Genomic DNA, 20658 nt, shown 5'->3' on the forward strand with positions numbered 1-20658 from the left:
ATTTGGTTTTAAGTATCTGCCGACTTCTTTTTATTCAATAATTTTGTGTTTTCTTAAACATACACTAAGCATACAATATATTACTGTGTAATCAGATTTTTAATTAAACCTCTCAGTTGAGTAGGAAATAGAAAATAAAGCATATGGTAACAGTCTTTTGTCTTTTTTAATTATTTATCATCTATGAGACTAACATTTAACACATAAAAAAACAATTTTATCAATAAATCTTTAATAAAACAATTTAAAAAATAAAATTGATTTCACAATTAATCATTTATTGAAATTATAAAATATATTTTTGAAACCAACAAAAAAAGTTAAAAATGTATACAAATCCAGGTAAAAAATATTTAACAAAATATATTTAATAATTTAAATTTTATTTTTTTAGAGATGAAATAGCCTTTTTGGCTGCTTCATCGAGATCTGAAGCAAATTCAATGAGTAATCCAGATTCTTCCAAAAGTTTTTTGCCAGCAGACACATTTGTACCTGAAAAAAAAATACATGATAAAATAAATTATACAAGAGACGTTAAAAATTTCTTGTAAATATAAAATACTAATGTAATGGTTAACAACATTTTAACTAATTTTATTAAATCATTGATTGAAGAATATGTCTCAAGACAACAAATAGACTAACATTTAATAGTGTAATTTTCAGTATTTTCACTTTAATGATATTCTAAAAACAAGATGAAATTCTATTTACACGATATGTATAATTATATCAAGATTTTAGTATATTACAACATTTATCAAATCTTTATCATGATAAAACTACACACATCAAAGAAGGTTGATGCACATTTTTGAAATAAAGTACAATAAAATGAAAATATGTTTTTAAGTAACAAATATTTCAAATACTTAAGTCATAAATGGATATTTAGTCTAGAAATTAGTAAATAATAATTACATGGATACTATTCAAACTAACTAGCTTAAAAACAATAAATTATTTAGGTACTGCACGAATGATCCACCAAGTTGTTTAAAGATATTTTATTTATAAAGAAAAATAAAACTAAAAACTTACCTTCTAATCTTACAACTAATGGTACTTGTAAGTCCAACTTTTTTGAAGCATTTATTAAGCCTTTTGCAATTGTTGCACAATTTACAATTCCACCAAACACATTAACCAAAATTGCTTTAACAGATGAATCTACAAAAATTATTTTAATTAGTATTAAAAATCTCAGAAAGTAAATAAATAATTTAGAGTATTTACCTAATGTTAACAGTTTGAATGCTTCATATACTTGATTTTCACTTACATTTCCACCAACATCCAAAAAGTTGGCTGGTTCTCCACCTCGCAATTTAATTATATCCATAGTAGCCATTGCAAGACCGGCTCCATTAACTATTACAATAAGATAAATAAATATTTTTTATTTATTTGTATTATAGTAGATGAAAATTAAAAATCTTACCTAAACATCCAATATTGCCATCCATACCAATGTAATTCAAGTTATGTTGATTAGCCATTACTTCACGTGGGTCTGATTCACTTGTTTCATCCAACTCAAATATTTCTTTATGTCTGAACTGACTATTATCATCAAATTGAATTTTAGCATCAACACATACAACTTTATTATCTAATGTTTCAACTAATGGATTAATTTCTATTTGAACTGCATCAACTGACAAAAAGAATTCCCATAACCTTTTTATTTCATTTGCTGCCTATGAGAAAAAATAAAATGATTAGTAAATATTTAGTATTGAAGTACAAGTAGTATAATACTCACTATAGATGTCAATGGTCCATTAAAATTCAAAAATTTGGCTACATCCAATGCAACCTTATCAGAAACACCTTCAAATATGTCAATGGGAATTTTTTTTATTAATTCGGGTGAATTTTCAGCAACATCTTCAATGTCCATTCCTCCAGCTGGAGAAGCAATTAGTACTGGTCCGTTTTGACTTCTATAAGCAGAAAGTACAGAACAGTAAATAATCAACTCGAGATAGTCACATAAATATCTAAGAAAAAGTATACAAGTTAGATTTAATTAAAATGTTTAACTTACCTATCCATTAGAATACAGAAGTAAGTTTCCCTTTTAATATCAACAGACTCTGCAACCATAACTTTGGTAACCAATATTCCATCTTTAGGAGTTTGCTTAGTGATTAACTTATATCCTAACATGTTCTTTAATAAATCATAAATCTTAGTTCTCCTAAAAAATAAAAAGAGCTATGATTAAAATTTTAAAAATTAAAAATTTTTTTTTAATCAACAAAATATTAAATACAATTAAGTCATATAAATGAATCATTAAATTTAATATATTGCTTACTCTTTTGTGACATGAACGCCGCCTTTGAATCCATTATTAAAATGACCTTTTCCTCGTCCTCCGGCTAATACTTGAGCTTTTAATACATATTCATCGACATCTAAAGTAGTATAAAGTATAAAATTTCTATTTAAAAAAAATAAATATTAAATTTATTGTTTATAAAATACATTATATTATTGTCAATTCAAAATATTGTTTAAACATAATATTGGTTCTGAACTACATACCAAATGATTTCAGTAAATTATTTGTTTCATCTGCATTTTCCACAATTTTAAACTTTTGAACCGAGACTCCATGTTTGTTCAATAAATCTTTACTATGACATTCTAATAAATTTAAACGTCGAGCTTGTATGTTCTATAAAAAAAATTATATTATAAATAGTCAAAATTAAAGCGTTGAAATTAATTTACCTTTAATGGAAGATATTGAAGATAGGTTTGTGAAATGTTGCACTTAATTACATGTTTCATGAATTGAGACATTGTTAAGTCTATAATAAGCATTGAATAAAAAAAAAATCATCATTAGTATCTATTTAAATGTTTAAATACACTACAATATATAAGTGAGCTACTATACTTTCCAATACGTACTAAAAATAAAATCTAATAGCTCATGTAAGTTTTTATTTTTAACCTATTCAAGTAGATTAATCAAATCAATATTATGTTTTTATAAATATATTTAACCTAGGTCAGAATTTCATGCTTTTGCATATATTTTAGGGATTTTCATATTCAAAATTTGGTATAAACTAAATTTCTTTCATAATACTCAAATCCATTAATGTATGTTACATTTCTAAATTTAGGTGATTTTACATATTTAAAGATAAATAACGTAAATAATGATGACAATCAAAGATAATTCATGTCATATTAACACATATTTTGTTTTTAAATTAACAAAAATATACAATTATTTTAAAATAAATCCAATACAAAAAATAAAGAGCCTATACACACCACTAAGGTCATTTATATTTTGCTTATATTTAATATGAATAATAAAAAAAGACATGTAATTCAAATTTCTATACGTTATCATTAATAGATAATCATGCAAGAGTAGAAATCTATCCCCATTTAAATGCATATTAAGAACAATAATAATAAGAATAATTAAGTACATTTGTAGTGTATAAATTTCATTGTTTTTTTAAAACATTGAGTAGTAAGCCCAACAATTGAGTTATTTATAAAATAAATGATGCAAATAATTTGTTACTGTTTAAATTAGAGGTCATAATTTTTTTTCTTTTTTATATCTACACCAAATTTTAAATAGGTAAAAAAAACACCGATGATTTCAATTCTTTTGTAGGTGTGTTGCACAAAACTAACAACACTTTATTCAACACATACCAAATATGAGTAGTATACTCTTGTATACAAGAATATTGTCGAAAAAAATATGTCGTACTGCAGTGGATTTCACAGTCCGAGATTATCGGTCCTAACAGTCCTTTACTCTGACCGACTTTTGTCCCATCTTTACAGAACGGAAACAAAACTAACGGTACACGCTGATGTCTTTCTCGAGGCATCGGCCAAGTAACTAGTTCAACTGTACGCGGCCGATCGCGGAGCAAACTCTGATGTGGTCGTTCGACCGTTGATGGGAATGGAAAATAAATGGCAAGACAAATAGACGGCTTAATGTCGAAAACGATTTATCATCCTTACCTTAGTAAATCAACAACTAATCAGCCTTGTGGAATGAAGAATAACGTGAACGACGTCGTGTTGTCCGGTACCACTCTTCCTGTCACATCGGTGGTGCACAGGCGATCGTAGAAGTGCGTGCAGTAAAATATACTAAGGTATTAGGTAAGGTATGTGTCGAATGCGGAAGCCGGATAAGCGCGTGTTTTTTTTTTTTTTTATCGTTTCTTATCAGTCGCGGTGGAATGATTTATTTTTTTTTTGATACGTCTTGTTTACCCGCAGTTAACAGCGCGAACAGTGCGGCGGTCGGTGCTCAATTTTTTTTTCCCCCGATCGACCGTTTGCAGTGCAGACTGCAGAGCGTTATGTCGGGTCCAAAATCCCTTGGCCGAGTGTTCGACTATGATCGCCGTCGTGGTTGTCGATTTGAAAAAAAAATTAAATACGTAACAAATGCAACTATCGTCTCACCGCTGCTGCTGCTGCTGCTGTTATTTTACGAAACGATCGTTTGGCGGCGGCGGCGATCTCGACGGTCATTCGTGCGTACGTGATTTCTGTCGCGTCGTTTGATCACTACGCGTTTTTGTTGCGAACACGTTTCCTGTACGGCGTTTTCGTCGCCATCCAACGAGTTCACCGGCAAATCGTTCGGCTACGCGCACATGGCGTCGTTTAAATTTTAAAATATGAAAACTAAAGGGTGCCTATATAATTAATTATCCCTCACAGCGGTTCTATAAAATCTCTCGAGATGTATGTCGATCTCACGTTTGGATGTTAGGTTCGGTCAAACAAACAATGGTTTTCAGTCTCTATTTAGATTCTGAGCAGACGATTGTAATGCTTTGACATGCTTGTGCGAACATACATTTCGTAACGCGTAAAATCGCGAAAAATTTCAACATTTATTTTGTAATTAAAATAAATAAAATGTTTAATACTCATGCCAGAGGTTTGAAAATTTAATACATATACGTTTTGTTTACAAAACTTTAAGAAATCGAGTGTAATTTCAATGACATTATTTTTAGTTTCCGCAGCAGCTAAAAATTATGATGAAATTGGACATTTACGTGTAATATTACCGATTTTTATTTTATTTTACCTATTTCAAAAATAAATGATTGCAGAAACTTGAAACACTCCACTGTTACTGAAATTATCATTTTTTAAACATAAAAGAATTTCAAAAATTTAATGTTAATTTTTTTGGTATCATTTAGTAGGCATTTGAAATTTTCAAATGTTTTTCATTTGTTTATAACATATTAATAATCCATAAGCATGCTTAAGATTGACCCAAGGTACGAAATCGATTTCGAACAAGATTCCACAAATTTTATTTTAATAGTAGTTCATAATATTAAAATAATTATAAAGTCACGAGTTTTATTTACTATCGTACGAAGTTCTACAAAATCATGAAAATTTTTAAACTATTTTGTGGTTAAAAATGTATCAAATGTTCAATTGTTATGTGTCTGTGGGAGATGGTATTTTGCGCCAATTTTTTTACTTGTAATTTGCGACAAAATATAAAAATATAACAGTATTTTGCACCACATAAACAAATTAATTTTGGTATTTTGCGCCACGACAGTAGGTAAATGTAATAGAATATTATGTAACTTGCGCCACACTTTCTACTTCAATTGCAGTTAGAATTTACCAGCAGATAAATTTATTGATATCGCATAGGATATACAATACTACGTACCGACGCGTATCCAATATAATTTTTATAATGATTTTGATTTTATTTTTATATATTTTATTACTAAACGAAAATTTACTTATTTAATGTACATGGAGTTTGTTTTACTTACATACATTTATTTATAATTTTAATATTAGTGGCGCTAATTACAATTTTAATAAGATGAAGAATGAAGCAAATTACAATTTTAGTAGGTACTCAATGGTACAGATTACATAATGCTCTTTTATTTAGATTTATTTGACGCAAATTACCAAAATAAACTTTTAGATGTGGCGCAAATGACATATATTTGGGGGGGGTTGTTTTTGGCGCATATTACATACGCCCGTGTCTGTGACTTATAAATGTAATAACAGTTTCCTTGTTCCTAGTTACCTATTATTACAACTCAAAATCAAAGAACCATTTTTTTACAGGCATTTAATGTTCAAATATTAATAATATTTTCTATTTTCTGTTTTTTTTGTTTGTTTTATATATATATTTGTTACGGTAAAAGTATTAATTTCTGATCGATTTCGGTAAAACCTAAGATATTCAAAATAGTTTAGTTTAACTCCGAATGATTTCTGTAGTTTCACAAACAAGATTTGGTAAATCTTAAGATAAATAAGTAGCGTTGCTATAAGTCCAAAATTGTTTACCAAGTACCTATGTGATATTAATAATACATATTAATAATAGTTATTATTTAAGTATACTAGGCACTTTATTAGCTACTTCCAACTAGTATAATAAATATTTATAATACCTACTTAATATATTCGAATTTAGAACAAATTTATTATTAAATATTACAATTATTACATTTATGATTTATTTATTCGTGCAATTGTGCAGGTTAATCAAAAAAATTTCGGACTTTAACAGCGCTAGTTGTTTATCCTTAGATTTACCAAATCTTATTTTTAAAAGTCCGAACTATTAACCTAAGTATTTTGTATATTCTAGATTTTACCGAAATCAATTGTTAAATGTCCGAAATTCGGACAACCTACCTAAGTATTGTAAAGCTTTAAGTACAACAAGTAGATATGACTGCTTTGCCTTTAACTTTTGGCACCATTTCAAGCAGTTATCTTATCTTTCCTCACTATCAAGACATTACCTATGTCGGGTTGGTCGTAAACAATTTTGGTTTTTCCCTCGATGATCATTTCACCCATACCTAGACCTTGGTAAACCACATTGTGAAATAAAAATAAAATATAAAATTATAGATATTACGTGAACAAATTATTAAAGAAAAAAAAAATATTAATTTTCATATTGATTCTAGTTTGAAGTTGAAGTGAATGTATGTAATGGTATTTCACCTTGCATTTGGGGAGATAGCGAATTCGAATGTCCTGTGTATGGAGATTCCACTGAAAACGATGTAAATTGTTTGTTGTACAAGTTATGTGTACTTATGCATGGATTTTTTGCGCTTGACGAAGTTGGTGCATTGTTGTAAATAGTATCTGCAGTTTGCTTATATAAGATTTGGTTCAATTCAATGTTTTGTACAATATTAAAAATTCTAGATTTTGCCAAATTTAAGTTATAGGGGTCTAATGTTTTTAATGTGGCACCAATGGCTGAAAGAAATGAATCTACTGGATGAACAACATTTTGTGTTTTAGCTTCCATTTCTTTTTTTTCTAACAAGTATTTCATTATGGTTGATGATGCTGTTTCTGTTTCACTATATTTTTCTTGGTGATTTTTAGTTCTTTTAGGTCTTTTCCAAATCGGTTCATGCTTTTCTTTATTCGTTTGTATGTCTTCAATGTTCACTTGAGTACCTTGTATAGTTTCTTCGTCTTCAGAACTTGAACTAATATTACACGATACATTAGTTATAGTGTCTCTTTCTTGTAAAAACCCTTTCAAAAAATTTAATTGGTCTTCATATTTATATTTTTTAATAATTTTTGTTGCTTGACCTGAAGTTGTTTTATTCCGTTTTAATGCTTTTCTATACATGTCTCTCAAATTATTCCAACGATTTTTGCATGTTGGAACTAAAATTAAACAAAATCAGAAAATTTGTATTCGTGTTTAAAGAAGCAAGTGAAATAGTATTTTTATTTAAACTTCAAATGTCTATAAAAAAAATTGTACTAATATATTTTTTAATTTTTTGAGTTCATTAATAAATACTTTTGAGAATTTTAAATTCTGAGCTGAGCAATGAATGTATTGATTTTACAATGGTCAAAAGTTACCAGATATACCTGGTATCATATCCCAATTATATAATAATAAATAAAATATTAAGGTTTTTCAGCCAGTGATTGTTTTTTTATCGACATAAGGTATAGACAGACAGGGATATGACAAATAAAAAACTATATAATAAATAAAAAAATTCGCTCCACTCAGAATCTAAAAAACTTTTAAAATGGCATTAGTATAATATATTATTATACATACACTATCTCTATTGTTTTTAATATTATATTATATATATTTATTATTTTTTTAATAACAGATACTTAGCAACCGGAGATTCAATGAAAACTATTTCGTTCAGCTATCGTTTAGGTCTTTCTACTGTATACCAAATCATTATAGAAGTATGTTATGCAATTATTGAAATTGTTATGTCAGAAGTCATGCCTATTCCAACTGAACAAAAGTGGAAAGAAATTGCATTAGAGTTTTGGACTTGCTGGAACTTCCCCAATTGTTTAGGTGCTATCGATGGCAAACATGTTACAATCCAAGCTCCTTCTAATAGTAGATCACAATATTTCTGTTATAAAAAAACATTTTCTATAGTTTTATTAGCATTAGTTGATGCTCATTATAATTTTATAGCTGTAGATGTGGGAAGTTTTGGTAAAAATAGTGATGGAGGCATCATGGCTCATTCAAAATTAGGGAAAGCTCTTGATCAAAATAAACTGAATGTACCACCAAAAGAAGCGTTGCCAGGAACTACAAATGAAGTACCGTACGTTATTTTAGGCGATGAAGCCTTCCCATTAAAAACGTATTTACTGAGACCATATCCCGGAAAACAGCTAGATTGTAACGAAAAAAGAGTATACAACTATCGTCTGTGCCGAGCAAGACGAGTTGTGGAAAATGCATTTGGTCTATTATCACAAAAGTTTAAAATATATAATAGACGAATGCAAGCTAAACCAGAAAATGCTGATGTAATTATATTAACAACATGTGTACTTCACAATTTTATAAAAAAATATGACGGGAAGTTAACTTATGTTCGTGACAATAAACAAACGAGTGAGGACCGTTCAACTCCTATAAATTTGACAAATATTTCAGTACAAGGTGGAAATGCAACACGAGAAGCTTTTGGTATCAGAGAAACATACAAACAATTTTTTAATTCCCGTGTGGTTCTATAATCTATTCCATGGCAAAATAATGTTTAATACTTATCAACTTATAAAATACTTATAATATTATATACATATTTCTTTACTTAATGTTTAATGTTTATCTAAATTCTTTGTTATGTATAAAAATTGATACTTATATTATGTTAAAATAATTATATTATTAATTATTATATTATTACATTTATACATTATTAAATTTCAATTATTAAATAAAATTAAGTTATACTAAATAATTTAAACTGTTTTTCTTTAAAACTTAAAATATATATAATATTAACTACACTCAAATATATTATCTTACCTGTTTGATGCAATCCATCTGCAATGTCTTTCCATACCTTTTCTTTCCATGTAATGTCACTGTAATTTGGACTACTTAAGTCATATAACCCGACATGAAGTTTGACGAGCTCAATTAATTTTTCGCTGTCCATTATGACAGATAGATCCTCTGATGAGTGGAATGAAAATGATGAAAATATATCAGTTGCATATCGTAAACATGAAATGCGATCGGATGCTTGTTCAGACATGGCCGATCCGGCACCATTCCGTGCCCAAACTTGTCCGAGCTCGGACAGAAAATCGGTCAACGACAATATTTTTTTGATCGGAGAGAGCTCGGAAAGCTCGGAACGGACGTGTATGAATACATCAGTGATATCTTCAATGATGAAGTAGTAAAAAAACTCAAAGGTAATTATTATCAATTTCTAAAATGTACTGACCAATTATTATGTATTACTTAAAGTTATATTTATTATGTAGGCAATCTTGAAATTGGACATACAAAGTATTCTATTAGTATTGGTTCTGAAGTAAACTGTCAACCTTTTGTTGTGCACTCTGCTCATGGTGCTCTAGCAGTTTCTCATAGTGGAAAATTATTTAATGTGGAAAAATTAAGGCGTAGAGTAAATATTACATAATTTTGGCATGCATTAACTTGTTGATTTTCATACATAATTTATACGTCATGCTCACCATATGCCACTGTTATATTTTAAAATTGGCTCATTGTACCTGACACTGAATGATTGTGAATTATTATTGGCATTCAATATTTTAAATATATATATTTTATAATTAGATATTAACTAGAGGAGTTGGTCTTTCGACTTATTCAAATAGTGAAATAATTGCACAATCTTTATGTTTGAATCCTCCTGATATTGAAATTGATGGTCCTGATTGGCCAGCACGTATTAGAAATTTTATGGAACTTTCAAAATTATCTTATTCAATTACTATAATGGTAAAAGATAGGATATTTGGGGTACGTGATCCATATGGTAATAGACCTCTGTGCATTGGAAAGTTGATGTCTTTAACTGAACCAAATAAAGGTAATTATTTTTAAAATTTCAACTTTATCATAAATTGTCATAAAAAAAAAGTTTTAATTCTTTTTCTATTTTTTTGAGCAGAAAGAGTTTGGGTTGTATCATCTGAATCATGTGGTTTTCCCTCAATGGGAGCCGAGTATGTAAGAGACATCTATCCTGGTGAAATTGTAGAATTTACTAAAGAAGGATTTCATAGTGTATCTATAATGAGTCCACCTCACAGGCGCCCTCAAGCATTTTGTATTTTTGAATATATAAATTTTGGAAGACCTGATAGTATTTTTGAAGGTAAAAATAAAATAAGTTCATTAATTTTCTTATTTGTTTTAATTTTCAATGCATTATAAAAATAAATAATGATTTAATTATTGGTTAATTGTTTAAAATAAAAGTATATGCTTATGTATTGTAGGGCAAATGGTCTATTCAGTACGATTTAGGAGTGGTATTGTGTTGGCCAGAGAAAGTATGGTCGATGCTGATATTGTTGGCCCTGTTCCAGAATCTGCAACTGCTGCTGCTCATGGGTTTTCAATGAAAGTAAGTATTTAAAATTTTATTTTATTGAACCATTGATTTATTTATTTTACTTTTATTTGCAGTCCAATATTCCATTTGCAGAAGTGTTGTATGAAAATTGTTATGTAGGCCAAACTTCCACTCAACCTAATGCACAATCAAGAAAGTCAAGTGTTGCTAAAAAATATAGTGCTATTGTTGATAATTGTAGCTGACAAAAGAATAATTCTTATTGATGATTCCATTGTAAAAGGGATTTCGATGGGGCCAATTACAAAATTGCTGAGAGATGCTGGAGCCAAGGAAGTCCATGTACGAGTTGCTTCTCCTCCTCTTAGAATTTAGATATACTTGCCATATGGGAATTATTATACCAACTAGCCCCGAACTCATTGCTAATATACTAACTTTAAAACAATTGGCTAAACATATTGGTAAATATAATAAGAGGACCTAACTAGTAACTTAAATGTGTGATGTGTTATCTTTGTCTTAAAACATATAACATAGTAAGTTATGTTCAGCAGAATTCAATTTTGTGTTAATATAGGTTTAATATTAGTACGAATTGGCCTAAAATAATTAAACCTAAATGTTAATTAATATTTTAATTCTAATGTTAGTTATGAACATTTTCATAATTATTATAATAGTTTTTATACTAATAACTTGTAAGATATAATTCATTTTTAAATTAAAATATCAATAAAAATTTATCAAGTGCCCTTGATAATCTTACTTTTAAATTTGATTATGAGAAAATTTACTCTTGTATTGAAAATAATATCACAAAGTTGGTTCTACTTAACTTAAATTTTCTATTTAGTTTGTAAGATGTAAAAAACACATGTTGGTTTTGTGCTCTCTTAAACTTTAATACATATCTTAACACTACATATTGGATTATTGTGACTTCTAAAGAAAATTTATTAAACCATAATTTTCAATCTTAATAGAACCACAGACATTTTAAAATAATATTCGATATTTTATTGAATTTAATTAGTAATGAATCAACTTTTATTTTCTTAAAAATGTTTAGTAGAATGTGTAATAAAGTAGCTAATAACATTATTTTTTTTTCAAATTTGGCACTTACAGAATCTTATATCGTTCTTTTCACAGATCATGCTACAATAGTGTATCTAATGTTGTAATATATATTATTACTATATTTATAATTAATTAAAACCGTTATGATAAAATATGTATTAATATTCTATAGGTGCTGATTCCCTTGCTTATTTATCTGTGAAAGGACTTACAGAAGCAATAACAGAAAAAATGCCAACTAATAGTGCTATAGTTGGACATTGCTCAGCATGTATCACTGGAGAATACCCTGAAGAATTAAATTTTTAAATATTTAAAAATCTATATCTAAGTATTATTGTAATTAATTTCATTAAATAAGAGTTTTTAAAGTTTTTAAATGTATAATTGCTAAGAATTTTGAGTTATTTGTATGTAGTCAACAGGTTCCTTAAATTTTTCAAAATGAGATACTGATAATTAGGGCTCGGAAGTTGATGTATTTTGCATTTTTTTTTTTGGAACTTTTTAGACGATGCTCTTCTGGCCACAAATCTGTTTCATAAGCATATGAATTTGAATAACTAATTTTTATTTTGCATTTTTTGGTGTTTATTACTTTATAAGTTATTTTTTTGACATTTTTAGGTCATTTTCTCACATTTTTAGTCATTTTTACTGATTTCACACTAGTCTTGTTGACTATTATACCTATCCAATTTTATTTCAACGATTACATTTGTTGTTGTCTTAATGATTTTTATTTTTAAATAATTTGTAAGCTTTAATAAATTTATAAAATAAATATTTTTAATTTTTTAATTTTCCTATTTTTAGGGCATTTTTTGCCATTTTTATGTCATCAACTTCCGAGCCTTACTGATAATTTACTTAAGTTAAATAATTATTTATGATTTATCTTCTAAACAACTATTATTTGCATTTTATTTAATTTGTCTTAATCTGAAATAACTATAGGTCAAAATGTTATTATAAGTAATTGTATGTATGTTATTAGTATACATAATATATTTACTATATGTATATTTTTAAACTGATTGTTAAAAATAAGACAGTGATCTGTTTTTCCAAACATTTTTATTTAGAGCTTTATTTATAAGTTCTTAAAATATATAATATATATTATATTTCAGGAGTATGAATAAAGAATTTTTATTATTAACTAATTGTTTAATATCTTTAGGTACTTTTATGGTGGTAATATTATTCAAGATTATTTAAAATGTTAAGTTTATACCTTGGAGTCAAGATCCCTCTAGAGTTTAGTGTAAACGGTACACCCTTGAACTGACTACAGCTATGGACATGGATATATTTATAAAAAAGTTGGCTATCTGGTCAGAATTGTTTTTCATATTATGGTATGAATTATCATTGAATTCAATTTAAATTTTTAACACAGTCATTACAGTGGTCAGTGGTCTACTCAATAAAAAACCAGTGTTTATCAAAAGATTACTACTGTATAATTTTTATTTATTTACCATACTCTACTCCTATTTGGTTTTAAATCGATGATGTTCATTTCTAGTAGTAAATTTGATTAAATTGATCAAAATTACCAAAATATTGTAAATTATATTTTAGTTAAATTTTATAAAATTTTCGATTTTAATGGCAAAAGATAGCTTAAAGTTTATCAGGCCCGAACTAGGCCACTGTGCTACTGTTCTACAGCATAGTGGACCACATGTCTCAATTTTGTAATAAAATACTTGAGTTTTTTCAAACAATTAATGAGCAAAGAAAAAAAATCTCTTTTTTATATTCTATGGGCCTATGGGCCACCTGCTTATTGAGAACAGTAGATCGGTATCCTCCAGCACGGGCCTGGTAATTTTAAGGTTCCTCATTAATCATTTATTTTTTATACAGAAACTTTAAAATTTTACAAATAGCAAGTACAAAATATGCACAATTATCAATTTATTTTTACTTCTCCTTACCGTTTTTTCTAAATTAGAAAAATAAATCGATAATACTTAAAAATGTAGATACATCATAAAATATTTTTAGAAACAAAACATAGGCTATAATCAGGAAAGGTAAGATACTTAAAAATCAGTATCCTGATACTAGATACTTGGGTTTGGAGTATCGAAATACTAGATACTCGATACATACGTTTTAAGTATTTAGATATTCGATACTCGATACATTTAAAAAAATTAGTCACAGAATTGTTTTTAAATTTTATTTATTCACGATTAGGGTAGGTAATATAGGTATATATGATATATATATTAAATATACATTACCTAATTAGTTAATATAGACCACACAATTGAATAACTTAATAATAATATATATAGGCAATAAGTAAAGTTAAGTCCTGTTCCACGTGTATGTGTGGTGTATCACAGTCAACGGATATTATAACTAAATATGGCTAATAGATAGAAAAATAATTTCGTACAAGTTGTAGGCTACAGGCTACAACCTACAGGAAATCACTTGTAACGGCTGTAACTACTCATTTGTATCTGTATTCACAAAATAAATATTAATTATGATAATAAAAATCAGAATAATTGTCGATAATTTGAAATTGATTAATACGGCTATTAAATTATGGTATTTAAAAATTTTAATTTGCCGCGTTTTTTACACTTATTATTATAGTATTTACAAAAGTCAAAAACATAGTCAAAGAATCGCAGTTGATAGATAGGCAAGTGAAAATAATCGTAAATAATTAAATTTTCGAAGTATCGCATTAATGCACCTAACTATTGTGTCATCATAACATGATAACAATTAACATTTATTTATTCGTATCATAGAAATCATAGAATATTAAATGTAGATTGTCAAGACAAACGATATCTATATTATTATTTAATACCTGTTTATATTTTTGACATTTACATCACGTATTAGGTAAAATTTCGTATTGACGTTATCATGACGTCACGCGTTCTTTAGCATAAAATATCATGCATAATATAAACATTTCTAATCACTCGGTGTTTTTGCAACATTGAGCATAAGCATAACATTATCAAATTTGAAATTTCAACTCTACGGATTAATTCGGCGGTCACCGTCGTGATCTCCGATTTTGGATTAACTGTGGCGCTCACTGGTGGTGTGCGCAGTCGCTGTTTGGTGTACGCACCACGTCGGACGTACCGGTAGGTAACGCTAGGTAACCGATATGGTAACAAAATATTTTGGAACGAGGTCCGCAATCGGTACACGGTTGTCGATATGCGTCCGACAAAAATTGGAAATGGCCGTGTAATCGCCTCGGCGGCTCGGCATATTTTGTTTTAAACGTAGAATGAGATCTAATCACAGTCAGGCATATTCATTAATTTTTTTTTTTCATTTTCTTCGAGTGAAATAGTTTTTACCTAAAAATTACAATATTATGCCTATAAATATAATAATATGTTCTACGCACGTTTTTTTATCGATACAGACGGTATGACATAATACATGCGTATATCTTGCAGCGAATTCATTAAGATTGGATCGATCGTCTTATATCTTCAGAAGTTCAGTCAGCTAGTAGGTATGTACAATTGCGCATATTTGTTCATTTTAGCTTGTACAGTTGTACGGTTTATGCTTCTAAAAAATAGTATGTAATGTATAATAAACTATAGTAAATAATGTATTTTATGGCGAACGGTCATTATTGTATAGGTACCAAAATATTCCTATCTACTTGTATTTTATTGACTATCGTATCGATCAAATTAATGAAATGAAAACATTTCTGACAACAGGTTTTAATTTTTCATGAAGTTTACTTTAAAGTTTAACTCTTGTGTGTAATTGAATAAACGTATAAAGAGGACGTGAGTGATACCCATACACTGAAGTGTATACGCAAAACTGAGAAAATCACCGTTAAGTGTTTTCGTGGGAATATCTTAATTGTATTTAAAGACATAAACATTACCAAATACCATTTCAAAAGTATAAAAATTTAAATTTAAAAAAAAAATGAATTGAAAAATTTGAAGTAAAATCAATGACGTATTCAAATCCATTGTCAGATGTCTAATCGTTTTTTCGGATGAATTATTCGATTTATGTGATGAAAAAAATTACACGCTTTTAACGTTAAACTAACATTACTTGGCGCAACCTTTACTCCCACAACACGTGCAAAAATCAAACGTTAATTAATTATTATAATAGGTGTGCACTGTGCATATAATGTACACTTTATTTAAAAATCACACTTTAAAATTTAAATATACCTAGTAAAAAAGTCAATGTAAAACATAATTAATGTTCTTAATTTTAAAATTTCTTTAAGTTTTATACACTCTTATACTATAAATACAAACAAAAGGATGATTCTGTTGAACATAAATTTGTTAGGTATGTTATGCATATATCAGATAGAGAAAACATTGTAATGCGATGACATTTCAAAGGCTAATCACACCTAACCTAATCATGTTTATAACTTATAAGATATATTATTAAATAATAATATGTAATTTGATTTTATAATCGTTAATTATTCGTTATTGATTAGAAGATTACTCATATAGACTAATCAATAATATTATTACAAAACGAGTAGGTACCTAATAAATATTTTGCGTAAAAATATAAGAAAAAATTTAAAAAAAAAAGAAAGACAGATAATATCTTAATAATACATCATACGTGACATATACATCGACCAAACGTAACTGACGATATTAAAATATGATTATCAATCAATTTTTTTGTAAACATACACGATGTAAGTTTTATTTTTATAAATCATAGAATTGCATTTTGTATACAATGAAATTATCTATGTGATTTTAAACAGACCAATTACAAAATGTACCAAAAATTTTAATATAAATTATTACTTTATTTATTTTTATTGTTATATGAATAGGCATAAATAATATTCATTGTATATTCGAATAGTCAGCATTTGTTGGGTACTCGTAGTAAATGAATTGGACAAAAAAATTGAAAATATAGTATTAAGCTAGGTACCGGGATAATATTTTATTACTTGCCGATCGATAATTTGGCCTGACTAGTTACCAAGTAGTTGACTAGTCCTAAATATGATATTGAGTAATTGCTGGGTGTCCGGAACATCTCTATTATTGATTAAGTCTAAAAAGATATAATTTATATGGTTACCTAAATGAAGGTAAGTTATAGGTTCTTGTGCCACCATGCTTATTTTATCTAATAAAAATTACAAATAGCAAGTCTTTTTTATTATTATATTTGTATACTAACGGTAATAAATCATATTTTGTGTATGTTAATTATTTTTAACGGGCTCTTGATTTTAAATAATTATAAAAAAATGAGTTATGTCTCGCAACTTAATTGAAATCTTGTAAGACTTTTCAATACAAAACGTGTAGAAATCGAAACCAACTATTATAATATCGTACTAATATACAATGTAAAAAAAAAAGACGAGTACTGGCTTAGATTTATACAACATATTATATAATTATAGTGGCTCACCACTAGGTGAACTATATCTATGATTAATTTATTATATTTTACGAAAACAATAGCTTTCAAAAACTGAACATTATTAATTATGAACATGAACCTATATAAGGAAGTTCGCAGCACGGAATTATAGGAATTATAGATGTAGGTACTATAGCTTGTATACATATATATAGTACATTAGAATATAAACGGAATGCAAAATTTCAGTATTGATTCTTAGGGCGTAATAATCAAAAAGTATCTACACATCTACATTACATGCAGATACATCGGTACATGTATATGTCTTGTTTCTACTGAATACAGTTGACATTATTATTATTATTATTATTATTTTACATTTTTATTTATTTGACAGAATCAAATTAATTATTTTTATTGTCAATACAATTATTATACAATGGGCTATACCTAATGTTACTACTAGATCACACGCCACCGCGATACTGACAACGTTTGTATAATCACTAATTTCCGGTAACCGGTCAACACCGGTCGACGTATACACACACGCACATACATCACATAAAACTCTCATGATGCCATGGTAACATTCTTAGTGTCGCACAAATTAACAGAATGTCCCCCAGCCATACGAAATAAACATATTAAAAAAGGTATGATGGGAATGATGGGATGCTAGATGCATGTAGATGTAGGCCTATGACCTGATTTGACCTTTTTGATCTGGATGCGACTTACTTATCAAATGAATTCTGGTACGCAATAAGTAGTACGAGTTAATCCCGAACACTGTTGACCGAGCTACTTACCACACACTCGTTCGTACATTAATCGACCGATCCGTAGTAAACGATGGAACTTAGGTAACTAAGGACACGCGTACAGCGTATATGAACATTATAATGTGCAGTATGCTTCCTGTATCTGTTATTGATAGATAGATGAATTCAATCGGAAATACACCTCAACTTCCGATCGATTGAGCATTACTCAAAATATGATTTTCAAAGGTTTTTTTTTTAAAATTAAATACAACTCCCATTTTTAAACGGGAAGTGTTAAAACCATTTATAATAGCTGCCATATACCACTCATACATTTTAATAATAATTAATAATAAAAAACAATATTAATTTAAAATGAATCTTAATTCAACATATAAATTTATTATTAATTACGGAAACAAAACAGGAATATGTACAGAATAAATAACCAATTTATTTTTATACTTTTCTTTATTGAAGCAAAAATAAAAATACCCTAATAAATACCACACCTTTCCAAAACCTGATTTTCCCATAATTGATATGTATGTATTAACCTAATATCTAAATGATGGCCCAAAGAATTAAAAATAATTTTAAGATTGCATTATCAATAAATAATAATACGTATATAATGAAAATTATGTGATTGTGATATTGAATAATAAAAATATAAAATACAATATGGCAAATCTTTCTATAATTCACTTGAGTTTCGGTTCAAAATAAAAATATTATATTATAAACATATATTAAATGTTTTATTAACTATCGATAATAAGCATAATTATAGTTAATTCAATGTAATTTGAGAGCTTCAATTTTGCAACCGATCGGATCATCGTCCTTTTGGTCGGACTGCAGCTTTTTATCGTGTTTAAATTTTACAATAATACAAGTCATGTTATCGACACCTTTTGTACGGCATTCAGCGGAAAAACATTTGTTGAGTACCTGAAACAAACGGTCGGTTGTTTTAATATGTAATATTATACTATGTAATATGTATCGATAATTCGATACGATACATAATAAAAAATCTTCTATAATAAATTATGTTTTCCTTACTTTTTCGCAAACCGACGATAGTTTTATACCGGGTTTATTGATGTGATTTGATATCAAGTCCACAGTAGACTGACTACTTAACGAGTCCCATATTCCATCACATCCCAACACGATAAAATCGCCATCATATGCGTTTAATACTCTCGTCTGTATGTCAGGTAGAGCAATGATAACTTGTTGCGTTATTGGAAGCGCAGTGTTCTGCTTATACATGTGATCACCTATAATGTAGTGATTTAATTATTGTTTTTAGTGAAATGTGCAATCAAAATTTACCGAAAGCTCGGGACAAATTAAGATCGCGATTGATCCGTCCGTTGAATGTAACTCTTGCTCCAGCTGCACGAATTCTCGATAACTCTGGTTCGTCTTTAGGCTTGTGGTCTTTTGACATATCAAAGGCCTTAGTACCGTGAATAGCAACGACACATCTGGAATCCCCGACGTTAGCCACATAAAGTTTTTTCTTATCCACTAATAAGGCCACGACTGCGGTGCAACCACTATAAAAACCGTACTGTGAAAACAAAAAAATCAATACTAGGTATTAATAAAAAAAACTGATGAAATACATTACTTAATTGACCTTAATGCTATACTATGTTAAAATTAAAAATTATTTATTTGATCATCTTATTCGGAGTAGTTAATTAATAAACTTCATGCATGTGTTTTTAAAATAACATCACACTCAATAAAGATTAAATTTTGCTTAAATGAATAAATGTATTTCAAAAATAAATAGAAGACCATAATATTAATTAATATAGTTTCAAATAGGCAAACAAACTAAATGAAAATAATTTCTATTCTAGTGTAATATCTTATGTACTACATATAAAATATGATTACACAAAACAAATTATTAGTAAAATTCACAATTATATTGAGCACCTACCATTTTGTATATGTCATCTTCATCAACATTGTCAGCGTTGGTGTCGTCGCCGTAATCGTCTATTATTAAAATAGAAAAATGTATTAAGTATATAAAGAATATTTAATAGGAAATATGTGTGAATCCCTTTGTTAAATAATGAGGTTAAGGTTAAGAGTTGAAAATATTTATTATAATTTCTTCTGATTTTAATAATTTAAAAAAAGAATTATAGAATTAATTGATTTTTGTTAGTTAATTTTTATTTTGTCTGTACCGTAACCAAAACGTACATCATCATATTTTAAATACATATATTAAGTTAAAAGCCAACTACATTCATATATTTTGTAAACTTACCGCTTGCTGAATCATCTTGTTGCGCTAAAATTTTCATTCTATTCAAAGCAGTCTTAGAGCGCAAATACGCATCAAAATCCAAATAGGCGTTTTTCAGAGCATTTTCGTAATCACCAACGTTAAGATGGTTTTTTATCATAGTAGGCAACTGTTCAACCGCGAATCAACAATGCAGCTAACC

General features: G+C 28.1%; 3 protein-coding genes and 1 pseudogene across 3 annotated transcripts in view; 2 read left to right on the forward strand and 2 right to left on the reverse strand.

Annotated features, from left to right (window-relative positions):
• Nucleotides 1-318: 318 nt before the first annotated feature.
• Nucleotides 319-4233, reverse strand: LOC112591295 (succinate--CoA ligase [GDP-forming] subunit beta, mitochondrial). Its single transcript, XM_025335066.1, has 10 exons — nt 4021-4233; nt 2746-2825; nt 2557-2689; nt 2327-2426; nt 2054-2206; nt 1769-1949; nt 1445-1703; nt 1240-1374; nt 1045-1173; nt 319-495 (listed from the first exon to the last, which is right to left on the reverse strand). The coding sequence occupies exons 2-10, from the start codon at nt 2815-2817 to the stop codon at nt 383-385; spliced, it is 1275 nt and encodes a 424-aa protein (XP_025190851.1). The 5' UTR covers nt 2818-2825; nt 4021-4233; the 3' UTR covers nt 319-382.
• A 4092-nt stretch (nt 4234-8325) lies between these two features.
• On the forward strand, nt 8326-9087 carry LOC112591306 (protein ALP1-like). Its single transcript, XM_025335082.1, has one exon. It carries the CDS (start codon nt 8326-8328, stop codon nt 9085-9087), a length of 762 nt encoding a protein of 253 aa, XP_025190867.1.
• A 389-nt stretch (nt 9088-9476) lies between these two features.
• LOC112591307 lies at nt 9477-12308 on the forward strand (annotated as a pseudogene).
• A 6487-nt stretch (nt 12309-18795) lies between these two features.
• The window catches only part of LOC112591304 (probable protein phosphatase CG10417), a gene marked incomplete in the record, with an annotated part of 8060 nt that continues 6197 nt past the window's right edge, over nt 18796-20658 (reverse strand). Inside the window, 5 exon segments of the mRNA XM_025335080.1 lie at nt 18796-19126; nt 19241-19461; nt 19517-19757; nt 20139-20197; nt 20478-20600. Of these exon segments, the coding sequence (XP_025190865.1) occupies nt 18971-19126; nt 19241-19461; nt 19517-19757; nt 20139-20197; nt 20478-20600 (800 nt within the window).

Source organism: Melanaphis sacchari, unplaced genomic scaffold, assembly GCF_002803265.2.
Source record: "Melanaphis sacchari strain LSU unplaced genomic scaffold, SCAv2.0 Contig130_pilon_pilon, whole genome shotgun sequence".
NCBI classification, from domain to species: Eukaryota; Metazoa; Arthropoda; class Insecta; order Hemiptera; family Aphididae; genus Melanaphis; species Melanaphis sacchari.